The 22,671-nt window shown below is 39.1% G+C and overlaps 3 protein-coding genes and 1 long non-coding RNA gene across 5 annotated transcripts; 2 read left to right on the top strand and 2 right to left on the bottom strand.

The window, feature by feature from the left end:
* Nucleotides 1-1,492: 1,492 nt before the first annotated feature.
* Nucleotides 1,493-3,758, top strand: LOC139197225 (uncharacterized). Its single transcript, XR_011582432.1, has 4 exons — nucleotides 1,493-1,650; nucleotides 1,756-1,824; nucleotides 2,522-2,580; nucleotides 3,521-3,758. It is a non-coding gene; the product is annotated as an uncharacterized lncRNA (long non-coding RNA).
* Nucleotides 3,759-11,160: 7,402 nt separating this feature from the next.
* On the bottom strand, nucleotides 11,161-15,472 carry LOC103438167 (protein IQ-DOMAIN 31-like). 2 transcript variants are annotated; one of them, XM_008376704.4, is made up of 8 exons: nucleotides 15,078-15,472; nucleotides 14,891-14,930; nucleotides 14,176-14,300; nucleotides 13,718-14,005; nucleotides 13,412-13,612; nucleotides 13,095-13,175; nucleotides 11,901-12,984; nucleotides 11,161-11,560 (listed from the first exon to the last, which is right to left on the bottom strand). In XM_008376704.4, exons 3-8 carry the CDS (start codon nucleotides 14,257-14,259, stop codon nucleotides 11,529-11,531), a joined length of 1,770 nt encoding a protein of 589 aa, XP_008374926.3. In that variant the 5' UTR covers nucleotides 14,260-14,300; nucleotides 14,891-14,930; nucleotides 15,078-15,472; the 3' UTR covers nucleotides 11,161-11,528. The 2 variants fall into 2 exon arrangements, with proteins under 2 accessions (XP_008374926.3, XP_028959851.2); XM_029104018.2 differs by having other exon boundaries at nucleotides 15,165-15,472.
* Nucleotides 15,473-18,518: 3,046 nt separating this feature from the next.
* Nucleotides 18,519-21,081, top strand: LOC103437800 (uncharacterized). Its single transcript, XM_008376302.4, has 6 exons — nucleotides 18,519-18,677; nucleotides 18,761-18,863; nucleotides 19,532-19,880; nucleotides 20,019-20,493; nucleotides 20,583-20,638; nucleotides 20,745-21,081. Exons 1-6 carry the CDS (start codon nucleotides 18,641-18,643, stop codon nucleotides 20,784-20,786), a joined length of 1,062 nt encoding a protein of 353 aa, XP_008374524.3. The 5' UTR covers nucleotides 18,519-18,640; the 3' UTR covers nucleotides 20,787-21,081.
* Nucleotides 21,082-21,108: 27 nt separating this feature from the next.
* LOC103409818 (F-box protein SKIP23-like) lies at nucleotides 21,109-22,364 on the bottom strand. Its single transcript, XM_008348608.3, has 2 exons — nucleotides 21,223-22,364; nucleotides 21,109-21,168 (listed from the first exon to the last, which is right to left on the bottom strand). The coding sequence occupies exon 1, from the start codon at nucleotides 22,303-22,305 to the stop codon at nucleotides 21,271-21,273; it is 1,035 nt and encodes a 344-aa protein (XP_008346830.3). The 5' UTR covers nucleotides 22,306-22,364; the 3' UTR covers nucleotides 21,109-21,168; nucleotides 21,223-21,270.
* Nucleotides 22,365-22,671: the final 307 nt, after the last annotated feature.

Genomic DNA, 22,671 nt, shown 5'->3' with positions numbered 1-22,671 from the left:
AGTCTTAATTAAATATTCTTTTAAAAATTTTGGCCCAAAAAAAAACTGTAAAAAAAAAAAATAACGGCTAACTGACGTCAGCTAGTCGTTGAAATTCAAATTTTTTAGCTTGGCTCGGGGCCGGCCGGTTGGCCCTTTGGCCCTTTTTTGTCCAGTGGGGCCCACAAGCCCTTTGAGCTGGCCCTCGGTTTGAGACAGTTTTAGGGCTATTGTTGGTCTTTTGGACCCTTCGATTGGAGATAGCCTAATACACTTGGTATATTAGATCGTGTTCCCAACACACAGAAACTTCTCTTTGCAATAGAAATTGGTCAAACAAATTCACATATAAAATGTAGTTTCTTGTTTAACAAGATACGTATTTTATTATATAAAATGAAAAGTTTGATATGAATTGCACTCTTACTATGTATGATTGCATTGTTAAAATTTAATATGTTTTGAATCAAACCAAGGTTTCAACTGCCACTGATGAATTTCTGCTATCTTGAGCCAAGACCACGTTCGCAAGCTAATAGTTTCGCTATCGTGAGCCAAATCACGTCCTCGCAATCTGTTTAAGAGTGTTTTTAAAAAAAAAAGCTAAAAAACGCAATTTGACAATTTAAACTAACCGTGATTGTGTGTGACATAAAAAATTAAAAGTATTTTTGAGCCATAATTAAAAACGATTTTTGGACAAGGTGCACCTAATCTCATGTAGATGCAAAGAGACATTTGTCCCCGTTGTGCATGTTGTGCATGTGAAGAGACACTTGTCAAATACTTCTTGAAGAAATAGTTGAAACATAAACGCTTATCAACGGAAGTACTTCCTACATAAGCATTTCCAAACGAGAATTCTTTGGATACCTACCATCTCTCAGCCTCTTTGAGGCATTTTGAACCAAAGAAACTTGAAAGGGACGCATTCTCAAGATCCCTAATAATTCAACTCAAACTTTTCAGCAATTTAATGGAAACATATATATTTGGGTGTTGACTGTTGTGCTGTCTTTGTTGCTTACTGTCACAGCCCGTCCCGGAATTTTTAATTCCGAGGACATGAAATTACGGAAATGTCCCTAATACGTGACTAAGGTATAATTTTCACGTTCGTTATATCTAAGCTCCAAAAAAAAAAATTTGGTAATTAGAGTGGAGACTTAGACTTAAATTTTATGATGGAATTTTATGAAATTGGGATTGGATTGAACATGTGGGATCCCCACACCTCAAAACCCTCCCCAATTCCCGTATACTGTCATTCACTTTCTCTCTTCCTCAGACCTCACTCTCTCTCTCTCTCTCTCTTCCTCTCCGACGCTCAACCTCACCCAAAACCACCTAAAACATAAACAAACGTCCAAGATAAGACCACATTTGGACTGCTGGAACTTCCACGATCACGTAGACATCAATTTCAGGTAAGTTCTACTTCGGAAAACCCTAGTTTTCAAAGTACCCGTGAAATGGCACTGTTCATAAACTCTTAAATGGTGGTGTTTTAGCTTAAAACAAGATCACAGTGAGCTTTAGGATGTCCCAAGGAAGCTCGGAGTGCTTCGTTGGAAGTTTTTGGACGTAAGAACACGGAGATCGATAAGTTCAAAGTTTGGCCGGAGCTTTCGAGGCGTTTTCCGGCGAATCCCCGGCGAGTTAGGAGTTGAGGTAGGTATCAATCTCTTCGTCTCGTCAAGTACTACAACTTTCCTTTTTGTTTCACTCAATTTCGTTGAGTATTGAAGAAGTTATACTCATTTGAAAAATACCCAGTTTCCGGCGACCTCCGAGGCTTTCGAGGCAGTTTCCGGCCAAACCACGGCGAACTAGGTGTTGTGCAAGGTACCATTCTCTTTGTCTCTTCAAGGGCTACAACTTTCATTTTTGAATCACTTGATTTCGTTGAGAAATGACAAAGTTATGGCAATTTGAAAAACTGTCCAGAAAACGGCCGCCGGAAAAACCAGTCCGGCGACCCAAGGAAGAAGAAGGTGCTACAGTAAAAATAAAAAATAAAAATAAAATTATTTTAAAAATATGTCGACGTCCGTGACGTCGAGTAGATCACTGTGGTATATTCATATACCTAAATTGAACACCGTATGAGAAAGTTATTGAGGATTGTTGGTTAGGTGTTCAAATAACGTTTTATAATTTTCGCATTAGGTGAAAATGTGAATTGACGATCCGACCGTTGGATCGTTACCAAACTTTGATACGTTGTAATACGTAATATTTGAGGATTATTGGAACTTACGGATTGGGAATCCGAGTTACGGATCTTCCGGAATTGGAATTGTAAGTCCATAATATAAAATGTTAACCGTCACTTAGTTTTGGAAATTGACGGAGATCCGACCGTTGGATGGTAATGAAATTTTAGGATGTTGTCCTAGAGGTATAATGTGGACCTCTGGAAGTTATGGATTTAAAATTTGAGTGGCAGATCTTCCGGATCGATCAACGTAGTGACGTATTTTATATAAGTTATATATTCTATCGATATGAATTCTGAGGTTGGATTTGATTACTATTCTAGGCGGCGATCGTCGTGACGCCTTGATGTGTGGTGCTAGGGAGTTGTTGGACGAACTCCAGGTGAGTGGGCAGTTTTGTTTTCCGTATATATATATATACTTAACGTTTTCCCAGAAATTGAAAATGCATGAAATTATGTTTAAAATGAAATGCATATGAGTTATGTGGAAAAACGGGAAGTGAAATACCATGCATAGAATTGATATGAAAAGTATATAGAAATGTGAGTTGAAATGCCATGCATGAATTAATATATGATGCATATGTATGAATTGGTGCGGTGGACGCACAGGTAAGAATTGATTTATGATGCATATGTATGAAATGGTGCGGTGGACGCACAGATGAGTATTTAATTACTGTTATGATGATGATGATATATATTGAGCTCAAATCCTGCACCATGGTTTAGTGCTTATAGTATTCACCGCATCGCACGCTCGCCTTGGATCCAAGTAGATGCTAGTCGTACAGTCCACGCGGAGTGGGTACGACAGACCAGTCGCGAGAGTGTTAGTGAGATTCCGACTGGTGGGTGACCTTAGATTATGTGCACAGATGATTTATGAGAAGCACTAGAGCGTAACTTGTGTGCAGAAGGCCGGACGGGTCACAGAGGTGACTCCGGTAGAGTGATAATGATAGATTTTGAGCTCTAGGTTCAACCGTATAGGGCTATTAGAGGGCCTACGGTTGATTACTTTCTTGCACCTGATATGATTATGTTGATGCATTCATACCTTATTACTGTTGAGATGATGTGGCATGGCATAATTAATATGAGAAATGTTGAGATGACATGGCATGGCATGATTGATAAAGAGATAATGTTGAAATAGTAAAAATGAAGTTTTGAGAATATATATGTATATTTATATTTTACATTTCTGGGAAAGTATACAGGTTTTACGGAGAGGGGTTACAACGTTTTGAGAAATGTTTGGATTTGGAAAAGAATTGTTTTACTGACCCACTCAATTTTGGTTTTGCGCCCCTCCAGGTTCAGGAATCACAAAGGTGTGGTGACTACGAGGAATTCGACGGTGTTCTGACAGATTGGACAAAATTAGGACTCACCTTCGGGTGTATCAATTTAAATTGTATCTTAAAGCTTCCGTACTGTGCAAATGGTTACGTCACTCTCACGTGACGGCCAGCATGCCCTCCTTCGGGACGGGGTGTGTCACTTACAGTACAAGTTACTCGCAAAATTACAGAGAAAATTTCACCAACATTTACTTCACTATCGGCCAATCACGCGGTCGTTGGCATTACGGCTTTTCTCTTCTTCATTGTGTCCAGGTTCCGCACTCTCATTCCTCCCACCAAGTCCGCGGCGCTTCCATTAAAACTGCAAGCGTTTTTCGTTTGTACAACAGTAGAATTTGCTTAAGGTAGCTTCACAGCCCAATTCGTTCTCAAAACTGTTAGTATGTAAATTGTGATCTGATGTGGTAGTTGTATTTCTAGCTTATATTGCTAGGATGATTAGCTAAATTGGTTGTATGCTTTCTTATCTAAGTCCCATAGTTCTTAAGTAAGTAAGTGTACATGTGTCTTCATCTCATAGGGTGTAAGATGGATGGCTAGGATTACTTGGATGTAATTTTGAATACTGCCAAAAGTTTGGAAGTGTAACTGTTAAGTGTAGAGAGATGTTCCTCTCTCACTTTCAGTGTGTGCAATCAAACAGTGCGTGAAGAAATTGCAGAGTCATATTCTCTGCTCTCATTCTCTCTCTCTCTCACTCTTGTTATTGCAGCATATCCTCCATTGTTGTACTACATTTTCTTCTAATTCTAACATGGCCTCAGAGCCTTGTTGGGTCTGAATCTCTGGGCGTCGATTCTGTGAGCGATAGTGAGCAAGTGTTTGCAACACATCGTTGCAAAGAAATAGTAGAGAGAGGTGTGATCTAAGTCTAATATGGCTGGATCTGGTGGAGGGGAGCTTCGAGCTCCGGTGTTCAACGGAGAAAATTTCGATTTCTGGCAGATTCGAATGAAAACAATCTTCCGATCTCATGAGTTATGGAATATTGTTGAACAAGGTTTTACCACTTCAGCGAAAGGGGAAGGAGAACTCACTGAGGTGGAGAAGAAGTTGCGGAGTGAAAATCTGGTCAAGGATGCAAGGGCTCTTGGAATCATTCAGGGAGCCGTATCGGATCAAATTTTTCCACGCATTGCAACCTTGGAAACTGCAAAAGAAGCTTGGGATATTCTGAAGCAAGAGTATGTAGGGGACAAACAGGTACGATCTGTGAAATTACAAGGTCTACGTCGTGATTTTGAATATACCCGTATGAGTGAAAGTGAATCTCTAGCTGCATATTTAGCTAGGTTGTTTGATCTGATAAATCAGATGCGAAGTTATGGAGAAGATCTTAGTAATCAGAGAATTGTGCAAAAGTTATTGATCAGTTTACCCAAAACATATGATAGCATTGCTTATGTTATAGAAAATACTAAAGATATTGATGTAATTGATGCACAAGATGTGGTTGCCATATTGAAAGGGTTTGAACTGAGATTAATCAGACATGAAGAGAGTAGCACAGAACGTGCATTTGCTAGCTTAGATATCTCATCTAAGAATAGTAAATTTGGTAATCAACATACCAATACTGGTGGATCAAAATATCAGAAGAATTTCAAGTTCAAAGGGAAGCAGTGGACTAACAGGTTTACTCCAGGTGTAAGAAATGAAGTTAACAACACTGGAGGGGCATGCAAATACTGTGACAAACTTCATTATGGTGAATGTTGGCTAAAAGGGAAGATTAAATGTCACAAGTGTGGAAAACCTGGTCACATTGCTAGGATCTGCAATCAAAACAAAAATGCTCAGCAAGGGAATTTTGCAAACAAAGTGGGAGAGCAAAGGAATTTTACAAACAAGGTGGGAGAACCTGGAAATCTCTTCATGGTCAAGCAATCAACTGAAGTGAAAGCTGTGAGTGATGCCTGGTATATTGACAGTGCTTGCAGTAATCACATGACTTCCAGAGAGGAGTTACTTGTGGAAATTGATAGAAGTATTAAGGCAAAAGTGCAAGTTGGCACATGGGTTCTTGTTGATGTGAAAGGCAAAGGAACCTTGGTCATTGACACGGATAAAGGGAAAAGGTACATAAGAGAAGTTATGTTGGTACCTGGAATTGCAGAAAACCTTCTCAGTGTTGGGCAGATGACTGAACATGGGTATTTTCTGTTATTTGGTGATTATAAGGTGGATATTTTTGATGATAGAACTCTGACAAACTTAGTGGTTAGTGTGAAGCAAAAGGGAAACAGATGCTTTCCACTTGTGTTCAATTCAAACGATCACTTGGTACTAAAAACCAATGTGCATCAGAGTAGTACAATGTGGCATAAACGGTTTGGTCACCTGAATTTTAGAAGTTTGCAACAATTGCAGGAGCATGATATGGTTCTTGGATTACCTGAAATGCATGACAGTGAAGGTGTATGTCAAGGATGTGCATTTGGTAAGAATCATAGAGTGTCCTTTCCAAGGGAGTCAATCTGGAGAGCAAGAATGCCATTGGAACTTATACACTCAGATGTGTGTGGCCCTATGCAAACATCAACCATGAGTGGAAATCGATACTTTGTTACATTCATTGATGACTATTCGAGGATGTGCTGGATATATCTCTTGAGACACAAGTCAGATGTCTTTCATGTATTCAAGAAATTCAAAGCTATGGTGGAACTTCAAAGTGGTTTTTCAGTGAAGAAATTGAGGACAGATAGAGGAGGAGAATTTACCTCAAATGAGTTTGAACAGTTTTGTGAAGCCTTGGGTTTGGAAAGGCAGCTTACTGTTGCATACTCTCCACAACAGAATGGAGTTGCAGAGAGAAAAAATAGAACTATAGTGGAGATGGCAAAGTGTATGCTTCATGAGAAAGGTCTTCCTTATAGTCTTTGGGGTGAAGCTGTAGTTACATCTGTTTATTTGCTCAATAGATGTCCTACAAAAGCATTGGAAAATGTGACACCTTTTGAGAAATTCAGTGGAAGAAAACCTGGAATTCAACACTTGAGAGTGTTTGGCTCATTAGGTTATTCCCTTATTCCTGGAAACCTGAGACAGAAGCTAGATGAAACAAGTGTCATTGGTATTTTTATTGGATATGGCACTTGTGAAAAGGGGTACAGATTGCTTAATCCTGAAACTCAGAAAGTAATCATTTCAAGAGATGTTATTTTTTATGAGAATGGTACATGGGATTGGGATAGACAGAAGATCAAAGAAGTGTACATTCCAATTGCTGCAAGTGAATCTTCAGAGATGAAAGAAGCTGATGAGGATTCGGATTCCATGGAACAAGCTCTTGCTGAAGGTTCTCAGACTCAACTTACAGATTCTCCACTCATTGAATCTGGAAGTGCTAGTGACTCAATTTCTGCATCTCAGATTGATCATACTCCTTTGAGATATAGAAGTTTGAGTGAAATCTATGAAAGATGTCATGTGTATATTGTTGAACCAGAATCTTATTATGAAGCTGCACAGGATGAAGCATGGAAGACAGCTATGAAAGATGAAATCAGCATGATTGAGAAAAATAAGACTTGGGAATTAGTGAAAAGACCATCCGATAAACCTGTGATTGGTGTGAAATGGGTGTACAAAACTAAATTGAATCTGGATGGATCAGTTCAAAAGAACAAGGCTAGGCTTGTTGCAAAAGGCTATGCACAAAAGCCCGGAATCGATTATAATGAAACCTTTGCACCTGTGGCAAGGTTGGATACAATCAGAACATTAATTGCACTGGCAGCAAAGAACAAATGGAAGTTGTTTCAATTGGATGTAAAATCGGCATTCTTGAATGGTGTACTAGAAGAAGAAGTGTATGTTGATCAACCGGATGGATTTATTGTACAAAGGGAAGAAGATAAGGTCTACAGGTTACATAAAGCACTGTATGGTCTGAAGCAGGCACCAAGGGCCTGGTATGGTGAAATAGACTCATATCTTACACTATGTGGGTTTAAGAAAAGCACTAGTGAAGCAACTCTGTATACCAAGTGGAGGAAAAGTTCAGAAATGATTATAGTGTCTATCTATGTTGATGACATAATATACACTGGAAGTTGTCAGGAATTGATGGATGATTTTAAATCTGATATGATGCTCAAATATGAAATGACTGATCTTGGACTCCTACATCACTTTCTTGGTATGGGAGTAATGCAAACTGAGGAGTATATTTTCATTCATCAGAGAAAATATGCTTCTTCTCTACTGAAGAAATTTGGACTTCAAGACTGTAAGTCAGTGAGTACTCCATTGGTTCCAAGTGATAAGTTGAGAAAAGCGGATGGAAGTGGGACTGCGGATGAAGCTCAATATAGACAAATTGTAGGCAGTTTACTGTATCTCACAGCAACTAGACCTGATATAATGTATGCTGCATGTCTGCTATCACGGTTTATGCACTGTCCAACCAACAAGCACCTTGGGACAGCAAAGAGAGTACTAAGATATGTTCAAGGGACTCTTGATTTTGGTTTGGAATACAAGAAAGGCAAAGGAGCAATCTTAATGGGATTTTGTGACAGTGACTGGAGTGGCTCAGAAGATGATATGAAAAGTACATCGGGGTATGCATTTACCTTTGGCAGTGGAGTTTTCTCTTGGTCTTCAGTCAAGCAACAATGTGTTGCATTATCAACAGCTGAGGCAGAGTACATCAGTGCATCCGAAGCAACTGCACAGGCTACATGGCTGAGATTTGTTTTGGAGGACTTTGGTGAAATGCAAACAGTTGCAACACCAATGAATTGTGATAATACCTCAGCCATAGCCATCACTAAAAACCCCATTTTTCATCAGAAGACCAAGCACATCAACAGGAGATACCATTTCATAAAGGAAGCATTGCAGCAAGGAGTAATTGAGCTGTTGCATTGTCCTACTAAAGAGCAAATTGCTGACATTTTTACAAAGGCATTGGCAAGAGAACAATTCAGTTATCTGAGAGAACTTCTTGGAGTTAAATCAGTCCACAATTTAAAGGGGGCTGTTAGTATGTAAATTGTGATCTGATGTGGTAGTTGTATTTCTAGCTTATATTGCTAGGATGATTAGCTAAATTGGTTGTATGCTTTCTTATCTAAGTCCCATAGTTCTTAAGTAAGTAAGTGTACATGTGTCTTCATCTCATAGGGTGTAAGATGGATGGCTAGGATTACTTGGATGTAATTTTGAATACTGCCAAAAGTTTGGAAGTGTAACTGTTAAGTGTAGAGAGATGTTCCTCTCTCACTTTCAGTGTGTGCAATCAAACAGTGCGTGAAGAAATTGCAGAGTCATATTCTCTGCTCTCATTCTCTCTCTCTCTCACTCTTGTTATTGCAGCATATCCTCCATTGTTGTACTACATTTTCTTCTAATTCTAACAAAAACAGCAACTAAATTGAAAAACCAACACAATGACGATACTTATTACAAGCGAAAGCTAGAAAATGTGGTGACCAGCGAGAGAGGAGTTGTGTGCGTCGAGCTTAATCTTATGAACATATCAAAGTCCTCTGCAGAATTTCCAGACATACATTTCGCATGAGAGCATGCTTTTGTCACCTTAACACAGTAAGTTAGTTCATCTCAACAGTAAAATTTGCTCGGGAACAAAACAATGACTTGCAATCAGAACCCGAAATGCGTAACTTTCTACCCGAAAATAATGAAAGAAGAAATCTGTACACGAAATTCGTAACACAAACTAACAAATTTGATTACTTGTTTACGCACCAGCAGCTACACAAGAAACAGAAATTAATATTTCCAAAAGTAAAACGAATTTGACGTACAAAAATATGGCATTTTCATATCGATTCGGTGGAGGCTTGTGCCCCGACGGCAACCTTGATGCAGACATCCTCTAAGGTGGTGTCAGCTCGACCCCATGCAATAACTGCGAACCTGCACTACAGTCTCAACTGCTTCGAACACGTCAAAAAAGAAACCTTCCAAGTTGTAGTTGTGAGGATTTTGACGGACTCAAGTTACTGCTCGTATTACTACTTTATTTTAAGGTGAAACCTTAACTTCTTCGATTTTAAAAATCCGCATATGTCAACATAAATTCAACAACGCTACAAGAAACTAGAAATCAGATCATTGGAACAGGAATCCATGCTTGTTTAAGAACATAGAATTCCACTCCTTAAGGCCCAAGTAAACAATAACAATGGGAGCTATCTATAATAATAATGCATGCTCCAAGAAATTGAAGCATTAATGCATTATGATATATTTCAATTATTATATATTTCATCTTCCTTAAGGTTCAAGTTAATGAACAAATCTTTAGGGGCCATTTGGTATCTTGTATTTAATTTTTTGTTTTTAAAATAATGAGTGTAGCTAAGGTACCGTTTGGTACGTATACGGGACGGAACAGGACGGGATGGGACGGGACGGAACAGGACCGAACAGATGATGTAAATATTGAAAAAGATAAGGAGAAATTTTGTCATAAAATGTTATAAATTTGTGTTCCACAGATGTGGAACGGGTCGTTCTAGGGGGACGAGGTGGAACGAAAAATCAGCCAAATTTCGTCATATGGGACAACTCATTCCACAATTTTTAGGCGCACCAAACGTGGGACAGAACGGCTCGTCCCGTCCCGTCCCACGTACCAAACGGTACCTAAATTACTACTAAGATTTTAAAAGACGTTAGACATTAGTTGGGCAGTGGGCAGTGGCCTAGTGTTTAGGCGGGGTCTAGGCAGATACCTAGGTATGTTTAAGCGCCTTTTCTTAATTTTTAGAACGCTTATGAATTAATCAGGGCTATGACCGCCGCTTAGACGTGGAGTTTTAGAGTAGTGATATTGACATAAAATTTCTCGTTTACAAATGGTTACTAGTTTTTATTAGTTTCAATAAAAAAAAAATCTGAGAAGGATACCAAATGCCCTTGGTTTTTCGTTCTAAAATATATTTTTTTAGATACTACCTTTGTTTGTCAAACTAGATTATACAAATGATGAAGAAAAAGATTGGTGACCAGTGACCACCACATAAAGTCACAAGTCAAAAACCACACGAAATTTCACCAATATTTCTCCCTAAATTTGGAAGGAAATTTAACCAAATTTTGCGACAAAGTAAAGATTTTTCTTATACATTTCTTTAATGGGGCAAATCGTGGTACCATTTTTTCTACATAACTTTTGACGTAATATTTTGCGGAACTTACTCTGTAATATATTTTAATGATCCAAATCATCTCTTTTTTAGAATACCATTCATAGATCATTCTTGCAACAAAAAAAAAAAAAAAAAAAAAGACAAATCCAAAACCATTAAGACATTCATTTGTAATGAAAAAAATAAACGAATACAGTAAAAACCCTAAACCTTCAATTCAACAGTTATACAGTTTAAAGTTTGGATGATTTTTAGTAGCCATCATAATCGAGAGAAGATATAAAAGATAGATGGTTCAGATTGTTGAATTAAATTACGAAACAAGCCCTAAAACACGTGTAAAAAATTATGAAAAAAATTGGTACCACATGCCCATCCCTGTCCCCTTATTTAATTGCATATTTTAAATGAAAGAATTTCCCTGGCATTTTTTGAGTGTACAAGTTGTGGAAGAACATGAAAATGCACACTATAAAGCATGGCAAACATTTCAAATGATCAAGTTCACCGTATAAAGCGCAGCAAACACGAAGCTGCAGATAAACTGACAATCCTCTATACAATACACGCTACGATACGAATGGCCAGAAATCGCGTCACAAGACTGAATAAACCAACCATGTCTGAGACTCAATGCACGAAACCTATGATGTACATTCACTCATAAAACATCACAAACGCAGACAAATCACGCGAGGCTCTTGGCCGATGACCACAACCTTCTAAACTACAGACGCCGTTACAGTTTAACCGACACTTTTGAATCACAGAATGCATAAATAGAAAACCGAGACCAATGCCTGAAACTTTATATTGAAATCGCCTCATCAATCACCTTCTCCATCCTGCTTGGGTTACCTTTCCTGCAAAAATCAAACAATAATCAAGGCGGGGATTGTAAGCAGAAACAGAAATTGAGATTCCAAGTCAAGGTTTCGACGTTTTATAGGGTAAATCATCGTGCACGCTGAATGGGAGTATATTGTTGAGATTATAAGTTGAAATGGCAGGCTCTAGACACGAGTTGTTAAAATGAAAACTAAAACAACTCGTATGTACTGAGTCACGCGTCTGGAAGATTACATAGAATTGAATAGAAGTTCAGGATATTCTCCTAATTGTGAATCTCTCATAACCAAATATATGTCCAAACAGACTAGGGGAAAGTCAAGAATTAACCTATAAAGAAAGCAAAAAGCATACCATTTCCATCGCTCGAAGTTGCCAGAGGTCTGTTGCTTTTAGTTCCTCCTTTGCCACCTGTTTGAACAAGTCGTCGTGTCCTTGGTGAATGTGAGCTGATTTTGGCATTAGTTGCTGATGACAGAGAATGACGGCGAGTTGAGTTATTTTTGTCGGTCACATCTTGTGCCAACCTAGGGGAGCCTTGTGCTCTAAGCTTTGCCTTTGCAGATTCAGTTGCTGCCATATAACTTGGTACTGTTGGACTGCTTTGCAACCCATTCTCCGAAATTTCTTGTTTTGCTGGAGTAGAAGCTTTCCTGTTAGATTTCTGGTTGTCATTGGTTGTTAAATCTTCCTTTTGGCTCAAAACCCCGTTTGAGGATGAGATATTTTCATCCTGACCATTGCTCTCCGTTAAAATCTTCGACTCAATTGCAGCTTCAGCACTAGGCGTATTCACATCTTTACTAGTGCTATCTGTCAAAGGCTTCAGATCTTCTGCACCTTGATCAATAGATGATATGTTAAATACCTCTTTAGGTGCCCATGGTTCAGGGATTATTTCTGTATCAGGCCGACCGGATGGAATCCAGGTTGGCTCTTTCTTAAACTTCTCGACCGAGTTACTAGTGCCTTCAACAACATCAGGAACCAAAGTGCTTGATGCCTTTTCCAAACTCCGCTTGATACCCTCAGCTTCACTTTCTGCCTGCACAGAGTTCTCTACAATGGGACTATGAACCTTCCTCAAATTACGCTTAACCTTTTCAAGCTCAACTTGTGGGTTTTCCTGCACTGGATCTGTATGATGGCTAGGTACTTTTCTAAGGTTACGCTTGGGTTTCTCAAATTCAGAGGTTGCTTGCACCGAGACACTTTCAACATTTGCAGAAGAAAGCCTCCGGCTATTGCGCTTTACCCTGCCTGTTTGAGCCTCCGGGTGCTTTCTCAGAGATTTTGAATCTGGAACTTTCCTTGGTTGGGGAACTGGTTTCCAAAAATAGGTTGCAGACCATCGTTCCAACCAGTTTGAGACTGAATTTGGATTCCCGGGTTCATATTGCAAACTCAGAGGCATCACAGTAAGTGAGAAAGCAAGAAGCTGAAAATAGAAAACCAAACCGTTAGATCTCATACATACCGGATACACACAGAAACTGATACGACAAATTATGATTCAAATCTAGACCATTGTTACAATGTTGAACTTACCTTGAGAATGAAAACATTTGCTGACAGCTTTGCCATTTGAACTGACGTATTAACTCCAACAGGACTCACTAACTTGCCCTCCTGATAGACAATATATATGAGGAATATAATTAAAAAGTGGTGCTACAGAATCTAAAAATAAATCTAGCCAACTGATATTAGCAACAATGTAGCAGGTGAATGAACCTAGACATCTTCATATATTATCCAACAGCAGTTCCAAAGATATTTGGGGATGGAGAAAAGAAAGGGATTGTGACGTCCCTTGTTCAAAGATGAGAGTAATTGATAAACGACCAAGTATTTGAAACATTTACCAGAGGCATCACACTGCATATGTTTTGCACTTGAAGCCCAATATCAGACTGCCTCACCCGTTTTCCACGAGCGAGCGCCTGACACTTGACAATGCCCGTCATACTGAACAGAGTAGCAACAGCTTGTCTCCGAACCAGGTGCCCACGGATAAGTGCCTGTAACCTTATTATTCCTTTGAGGGCCCAAAATGCTCGGCGTGCCTTCACATAATATACCAATTCAATCAGTAATTTGTAATCTCAACTTTAAAAAATTGATACAATAAGCATTAGACAAAACGAACAAACTTAATCCACTGGACTTACTAGATAACCCCTAAAGGCAGCCTGTGCCTTTGTTGCAGCTTGCTCTTGCCTGATTCTCTCAGGATCAAGCGGCACCAAATCTTGTGGCGCGGATCCTTGTGTTTCTATACTTTGAATTCCTGGACTTCCATCACTTAATACACTTGGAGTTTCCTTGTTCTCCAATTCTAATTCTCGGTTGTTACCTATGGTGTTGATGGTTTCATGGAAAGCCACAGGTGGATCTGAAGAATAATCAGCTCCGGTTGCCCTGGCAACAACCACCACCTCTTTCTCATTTGAAATTTTCTATACACAATGGCAAAAGACAAATATAGAATTTGTGTAAGTTGTCACGTTAAACTTATGAAATTGAAGAGATCACTTTGATGCAAAGGGCAACTCTACGAAAATGATAGTGAAGTCTGCTTTACGTCAATATTAAAGGAAACATTCGAGTATAACGTCTATAGTTTTACCTCTCTTCCTTTAGGAATGCCACCTTTTGAAGATTTCTTTCCAAAGAGCACCGTTTTGATCCATTTTGCCGGTGATTTGCCCATCTCAGGAAGGCCAAGGGCCAGAAAATCCTGAGGCCGGCTTGCTGCATCATTCCATATGCATAAAATTTCAAAATTTACGTAAATTGCAACTTAAGCAAACGAAATCAACCCGTATTGATGTCATGCAATCCAAAGACAAAGGAAAACAGACAAAAAAAGCAATGCAATCTCGCAAAAATTCCAAAACCAAACATGTTTTCAGTATATGCCAGTTTTTCCATATGGATCAAAATACACACCAAAAGAGCAATAGAGAGAGATCCTCAATACATCTCGCTTTCGATCTCAACGGACACACCCAAACTCCAAACTGAAATTCACTAAAACCTTGAAAAACCAAGTCCCAAGCCTCATTGAGCTCTTCAATCAATGTAACTAACGTTATAGTCAAAATCCATCAATAGCAGTATCATATGCAATCACCAAAGTCAATTGACATTACAAGAAATCTAGAGCTCCATTAACTTACATTAATCAAGATAACATCTCCACAACAAATTATCATTAACCAAAAACTCCAGAAAAAAAAAAAATGCAAATCACAGCACTTTCACTTAAATCTAACTAAAAACTCCACAACCCACAAGATCTTACAGCTTAATTAACCTGCTAAACCAGATCTGAAACTTACCTCAAAAATGTGGACCTTCCAAACCCCAAATCTACAATTCCTGAAGAAATTTAAAAAAAAACAGAAACCCAAAATTTTTCAGCCAAAATTAGCAAAACCCAGAAAAAAAGATTTGAGCTTTCTGCAACAGAATGCAAAAAGATTGAAAATTTACAGAGAAACAAAGAACAAAGAAGGAAAAATGTACCATGAGTGAGTAAGACAGTGTGCAATGGTGCATAAAACCCAGAAAAAAATTCAATCCAAATATAAAGAAAACCGAAAAAGCTTCAACCTTTGCTTTTACTCTGCAGCCTGAACTGATGCGACCCAAATAAAATACCTAAATTTCAAAAAAATGGGTGACTGCAAAAAACTGGAATCCAGTGCGGTTGGACGTAGGGTAAAAAAATTTGGGGTCGTTCATAAATTCCCAGCTGGACTGGAGATTGTCAGATTGTTTTGACCGATTGGTTCGATTTGGAGTTGTACTGTAATCCAATGGTGAGAACAGTGATCTTATGATGATGTTGGTTGTAGGGGATTATTAGGTTGGGTAGGAATAAAGATGCGTTGTCAGTCCCGAGCGTGCAGTTGGTTACTTCGGAGCCAAGGGTGCCAGCGTCTTTATGTATTCCCAAGCATGAGGGAAATGACGGTTATGTCCTCCCAACTGTAAATTGAGCCCGAGGCGCGGGTGCGCGCGTGAATGGCTTATGGCCGTTGGATTAGGCAGCGGTGGTCAAACGGGTCAAGAGAGTGAAGACTTGATCGGTTACGTTCATCAAACTTGGTCTACCCTTTTATGGCAAAGGCAACAGCCCCTTCGTTGTGGTCACCAACAATGAGAAAATGAAAGTAAAAACTATAAAAATAGGAAAAATGATACCAAAAATAACTTTCACTTCCTATTATTTTTCTCCTATCTTGTGTTGTACTTGTTTGTTGTGACTAATAGATGGGTTTGTACCAAGAAGAAATCTCAATTTGAAACAATCTTAAGAGAGTGGTTTCCGCACGTCATTTTTTCGTATGTGTACATTCTTAATAGAGGTGTACTGGATAAGGAAAGAGTATGGACAAATTATTTTCTTTGTTTATTATACAATTAAAAACATTTTCATGATCATTAACTCACACGAAACAATATGACATTAAAAGGTTTGGGTCAAATTGTAAACAAGTTGAGTTATATTGGGTCACCCGTTAAAAACATGATAAGATATCTTTTGCCAAATCTAGACATTACACAAGAAAACTTCTAGCATGACATGTTAACTCGACACGAAACGACATAGTCCGTTAACTAATCGGATTATTGTTGGGACAACTATTAAGAATCCTTTAAAATTACAAGTATGACAAAAAAACGACACGAATACGATAAACACGACTTGTTTGCTCAGTTACACACTTAAAAAAAAATACATTGAACTGTAGTATGAGAGAAATCATTTACATCTTAATTTTTTGTTAGAATGTTAAAATACTTTGTGGCCTTTGGGGTTGGTACTATTTACAATCTCATATTACAACATATATGTGTAGGACGAACCAGGATTCTCTCCTGAGCATTTCCTTAGGGATCCTAGGGATCCCGCAATCATGTCCATTCATTATGTATCGTGCGGTCAGAAATCATTTAAAATTTAAATTTTAAAATTCATATATGAATAGTACCTAACGAAAACTGACCGCACGATATAAAATGAACAGACAAGATTGCGGGATCCCTAGGGAAATGCTCATGAGAGAATCCTGGTTCTGTGTAGGACATGTCATCTAACAACCGTACCATCAATTGAATGCTAGCCTACTACTCTACAATGGAGAAGGTAGATACCCTACCAAATCAAGTACACGGTTAGGACCAAGTTGTCAATCCAACTAACAAACATAATTAGTAATTACACTACACTACTAACGGTTTATTTAAATGTACTTTTAACATAGTTAAAAGCATTTTTGGTAAAAAAAATATTTTTAGAATCAATCCTTAATAAAAATGTATGAATTCCGGAAAAACACTTTATCATTATAGCAGGAATCACTTCAAGTGCTTTTGGAACCCAAAAAATTCTCTTAAAAGCGTTTTCAATCATTTTAAACACACTTCCAAATCAGGCCTAAAACAATTTGGCATGAGATAATATGTTGGAACCTAGAATTTCATATTCTTATCTAACGAAATTAATCACGATTAATGCGACATATGGTCTACAGTATTAAATTTCATAACACCTTGATAGTGCGTTTACTAACCCGTAATCGGAATGAGAATAAGGAATCTAATTCCAATTACGGATTATACCTGTGTTTACTAAAATTGGGAGGAATCAAAAGTGTGTGGGGCCCACATAAAAATGGAATCCAATTCCTTAAATTGGAGGATTTGGATTCCCAACATATATAAGGTATTTGGATTTCGGATTGCCCAAGCAATCGGAATGATAATTGTTTTCCCTTTATACCCTCACTTACTTTCATTATTTTCAAGATTATCCTTTTAACCCTAGACTTATTTTTCTTTTCACCCAACTCATTTTCTATCTTCACCCAGCTCATTTTCTATCTTCACCCAACCCATGTCCTTCTAGCTAATTAAGCATAATCCTATGCTCATTCACATTATGCACTACCCATACATATGCCGAAGAGAAAAAGCTACAACTTGAGTGAGAAAATTTAGATATTAAAGTAAATACTTAAATTTATAAAAAAATAAACAAAATCATTTTAGTATGTCTATGAAATAAAAAGCAATTTAATTTTTTCTTACCATTATATACTATATCAAATTTTATTAAAAAAAAGTATATAAAATATTTGATTTGAGACAAGGGTATTTTAGTAATCATACTGGTTTATATTCCGATTCTGCTGAATAGTAAACAACTTTATGAAATTGTATTCCGATTCTGGACAGTTTTAGTAAACAACTTCAACAGGAATTTGATTCTGATTCCATCTCATTTCAATTCCTCCTCAATCCAATTCATCCTTAATTCAATTCTTCTCAATTTAATTACGGATTAGTAAACGCGCTATGAGTTATGCGGAGAGAGATATTTTAGTGAGAGCAACGGGACATGTGCGTCATTACATCTATTTGGTGTTTGGCCCAATGGGCCGGAGAAGCTCGCCCATCATTGCTACCCAAGCCCATTAAAAAACAAAGTCCGACCCAAACGACAAAGAAAACAACATTTTCTATTTTTTTTTTTTTGACCGGGAGACAAAAGGCAAAAGTTGAAAAAACGATCTCCGTCCATCTCGTCAAAATCCTTAACCGCAAAAGCGGTTTCAACGGCTCAGGATTTGAAATTCAAAATTCGAACTTTATCTTCTAAAATTATAATATCCGCGGGCCCCATGCGGCGCCAGCCGTTTAATTCATCATCATTTGACGTTAGCCGTCCACGTGTCGACATCCGTTCTTAATCCCCTCCGCTCCATCCCAGCGTAACAAAGCTGCGGACAATGGCGAAAACAAAAGTCCCGCTGACTTAAATCTCGTGAGACCATAGAGGGTTCGACACGTGGAGAATGGTGGGGAGAGGCGCGCATCAGAACGCGAGTACGCGAGATTCTGTCATCAAGGCGCGTGTAGGGTATTCCTACAGCTTTGCCGCCCAAACAATAACTCAAAAAAAATAAGGAAAAAATAAAAAGAGGGAAATTGAATATAAAAGCCAGTTTCTGAGACGTTGTTGCTTACAGAAGTGAAGGAAAAAAGAAGAAGAATTTGAGAATTCAAATCGATTCGATCGGATGGAGGAACCCCAATCTGCTCAATCCGCCCAATCTGGTAAATTCAAAATCTTTGTGGGTTTGTTTGTGAATTTTGTGAAAATTGGTGTGAGATCTGGGTGTGGATTTTGGTTGTTTCAGGGAAGCTTCTTCGGTATGCGCTCCGTTCGGGGTCTAAAACGAAGGAGGAGAAGCTGCCGGCGGCGGCCGCTGAACCCTCCTCTAACAATTCTGCCACCAAGAGGTATGGTTTGATGATGGTGATGTGATAGGGCTGATGTTTTATATGATTTCACTTGCAATTAGAATCTGGTGATTGGGATGGTTTCGATTGCATGTTTCGAATAGGCAGTAAGAAAAGCTATTTAATTGATCAATTGTGCGTGAAAGATTAAATTTTGGGGAAATTGTAGGCGTGTAAGATGTCCCGATTCACATAAATTGAACAATTTGATGGTATATTAGCAAATGTTAATTGATCTAGGGGAACAGAATTGAACTTTTGTTGTGGAGAATTGTTGGTACTGCTCGAGCAATGCTGAGTTTGTTCTGTGTTTTGCAATCTTTGGCAATCTATAACGGCTAAATTGCTGATATGTTCTGTCACTAAAGAATAGAGTTACGAGTTGCGTTTTTTCGGGTTTTGGGGGTTACACAAATGTTAAGCTACAGATTAGTCCCAATTCCCTTATGATTTTTTGGAGTTAACGAAACACTCTCGGTACTGTTCACTTTTAACGAAAAACCACATTTTTACCTTTTCCTGGTAGTATTCACTACACCTTTAACTAAAGTTTTTATGGACCTTTCGTTAGTTTTCTTTTTATTTTCTATGCATAAGCAGAGTGGTTTTGAGCTTAGACATGATTCGATAATTGGTTGAGGTTTATGTGGGATGTTTCTTTGTTTTAGGGGAAGGCCTGCATCAAATATGAGTAAAAGTGTGGGGGTTCTTGATCTCTCTGGCAAGGACAAGCCTGCCAAGCCGACCAGAAGGCTCTCTGTTCCTTCCAAGCCGCCCACTACTCCAGCTCCGAAACTTGGTGGCAACATCACTCCAATTTCTGAGGCTAGATCAAGGAGGTCTGTGAGAAGTGAATCCCCTGCTTCTTCTGATGTCTCTAGACCGACAAGCCGGAAGAAGTTCAATGTTCTGGCCTCACCATCTTACTGGCTGCAGCAAATTAAGCTTTCTGAGGCTGCTGCCAAGCACTCGATTTCACTCGGGTTTTTCAAACTAGCCTTGGAGGCTGGATGTGAGGTACAACTTGTGTGTCCCATTGTTTCCATTTCCCATTTCACACCTTTTGGGTTGAACATTTGACTGCGTATCCACTCTAATTTATATTTGAATGCGAGATGAACTGAATATGTTGTTATTTTCTTCAAATTTTGTCAGTCTCTTCAACTGCGCCAGGAGCTAAAATCTTACGTTGATCGGTACGAGCTTAGTAACCTTGAAGACCCTCTGAAGGAATTACTGGAGAGCAAAACTGTTGCAGTAAATGAGCAGGCTCAGGTCTCTGAAACCTGTTCTCAGGTGCTCGACGAGGGGACTCGGTCTTCTGATGATGATGCCAAGAGCTGCTCTTCTACAATGGGAAGTGGGAAACTGAAACCCAAGTCATTGAACACTGAAGCTGCTCAAGTTTCTCCAGTGAAGGCCGCAGCCAAGAAGGAGATTGCTCCTAAAAGCACTCCGGCAGCCAGGACTAGGGCACCTTCAGCAAAGAGTTCTTCGAATTCAGGACCCATATGTGACAATGGTGCTCGCGTATCTACTGTTAAGAAACCCCAGAAGCCGAGTGTGCAAGATTCTAACAAAGTAAAGGACAGGAAGAAGAAGCAGGGGAATCAAACTGCCTGTGAACAAGGTTAGTCAGTAGTCGAGTGTGTCCTATGCGTAATCATCTTTCCTTGTTACCTTTGTTGTGCATTATTTAATAGTTCAACGCTGCCGCAGACTCAGTTAACCCTACTCGTGCAGAAGAAGCACTTCAGGAGAACAAAGAAAATCAGGTGATTGTTTGTTACACTACGGTTTCGCGTACTCAGTTAGCCTTGTTTGTTACACTGCACTTTAATCTGGATTAACACTGACCGTATCTTAATCTGTCTGCCGTAGGATGCTCCCTCGACGGAAGCTATCAATGTGACCGAAGCGTAAACATACAGAAAATGCCGATGTCAATCTCTTGTTCTTGTTGGGTTTGTCTTCATTTTTTGCTCTGTGGGGATTTCCTGTGTAAAGGTTTCAGAGGCTCAATAGTATTCGTCTGCCGTTGGATTAAAACCGGGCTTTGTTTGGTTATTGTGATACAGTTTGCTGGTGATGTCTTGTGCTGAACCAAAGTGTTTGCGATTCTTTTTTTCTTCTTCTGCAGTATAGTAACCTGTGATTTATGTTACAATTTATGTCATGGATTGAATTGCTAATGAGAACGTCGCGATTCAAAAGAAAATAAGAAGCGATTTTAAGAAAATTAAAATAGAATATGAAAATTACGTCTTGTTCTTCGATTACTAATTGAATCAACGTGGAATCATCCATAAAACAGAACATGAAAATTACATGAATCCTTTGAATTGATGCTCTAAACGACATTCGTAATTGTACATTAAAGAGAAAAACATCCAAAGAAATGCATGTTTCAAGCCATGTTAGGCATAAACCAGACCGCACGAGGCCAAACGTACATGAATCCACTCAAATCACATCCGAGCGCCTCAAATTTTCCTTCTTCCATGCTAAAGATTCCCGAATCGTGGCCAACCATCAAGCTATCTTCCATGTCCAAACTATCTTCAGTGAAGTAGATGCGGTTCGGTTTTATCAGGCCCTTGAAATCTTGAGCTTTAATGGCGGTAGTGTGGTTTTTCCCCACGAAAATCGTCCACTCCCCTAAGCCGTTGATGGCTTCCCATTCGCTTTCGAACTGTTCATACCTGTAAGCCTCAAAGTCATAAGTCTCATGGCCGTAACGAGGGTTGTCCTGCACAAACCTTATCAGCATCACGAGCTCTCCGCCAATGCCGACAAGATAAACTTTGCCTCCTTTGAAGGTAAAAGGGGGAGCGATTTCATTAACGCTCGGCGAAAACCACCCATCGTCATCAAGATCGCACGAAACGAGCTTTCCAATATCAGTAGCGGCAAGCAACTCCTCCCCATTAAACAAAATAATGTCTTCATAGTTATTCCCTGCATCGTGTAGCATCGTCCATGTCTTGTCCCTCGCTTTGTAGCATATGAGCCTTCGCTTCTCTCCGAAAACTGCCAACACTTTGTAATCGAATGGACAGCGAGAAGGGTCTGAGGACAACACAGCTTTGTGAAGAACACGTGAAGGGTCTTGATCGTAAAACGGAGAGGAGGAGAGCTCTGGGAGAGCGATTTGGGCGCGGTTGAGAGGGTTGAGGAGGATGACCGACGACGTGGTTTCGTCGCGCAAGATCAGCCAACCGGATGACGAGCCACATACAGTCTTTTCGAAAGCCTCGGGCAGTTCGAGACAGTGGGTTTGATTGGTGTAGAGGCTGAAGAAACACTTCAGCTGTTGGTTTTCGTAGACTTCAGTGCCGTCATGAGCGCAGTGGTGGTGGTGGTGGTGGTGACAGTGGTGGTCAGGAAGCATGAGCCATGGGAAGTGAAGAGGGAGAGGGTTGTGGGAAAGGTCGACCAACATGTTGGGTAGTGAATGAAGGTAATGGAAGTTCTCAATGATGATCGATCGAGCCTGAAGCCCTTTATTTTTATATAGTACCAGTGAGTGACCGCTCAATCAAGTTTTTGAGTACTTGTTTGGGAAGTTTACCATGTGAACAGTAAAACTTAGGGCTTAAGTTTGGAAAGTCCAAATTATTGTAATATTAAACTTAAGATAAAATACTTCTAACTCAATACTGTAGGAAGAAAAAAAAAAGTCTTAAATTTTTTGTAATGAGACAACGACATAAAAAAATACAACTGATAATCGACTAGAGTAGTTGGGTAGAAGAGATTTTTGAATAAAGCAAAAAGTCTCACTTCAGCCGTTAAAAGGTATCGATTA

The sequence above is a fragment of the Malus domestica genome, chromosome 06 (genome assembly GCF_042453785.1).
Source record: "Malus domestica chromosome 06, GDT2T_hap1".
Classification (NCBI taxonomy): domain Eukaryota; kingdom Viridiplantae; phylum Streptophyta; class Magnoliopsida; order Rosales; family Rosaceae; genus Malus; species Malus domestica.
This window is presented reverse-complemented; position numbering and strand designations above follow the sequence as displayed.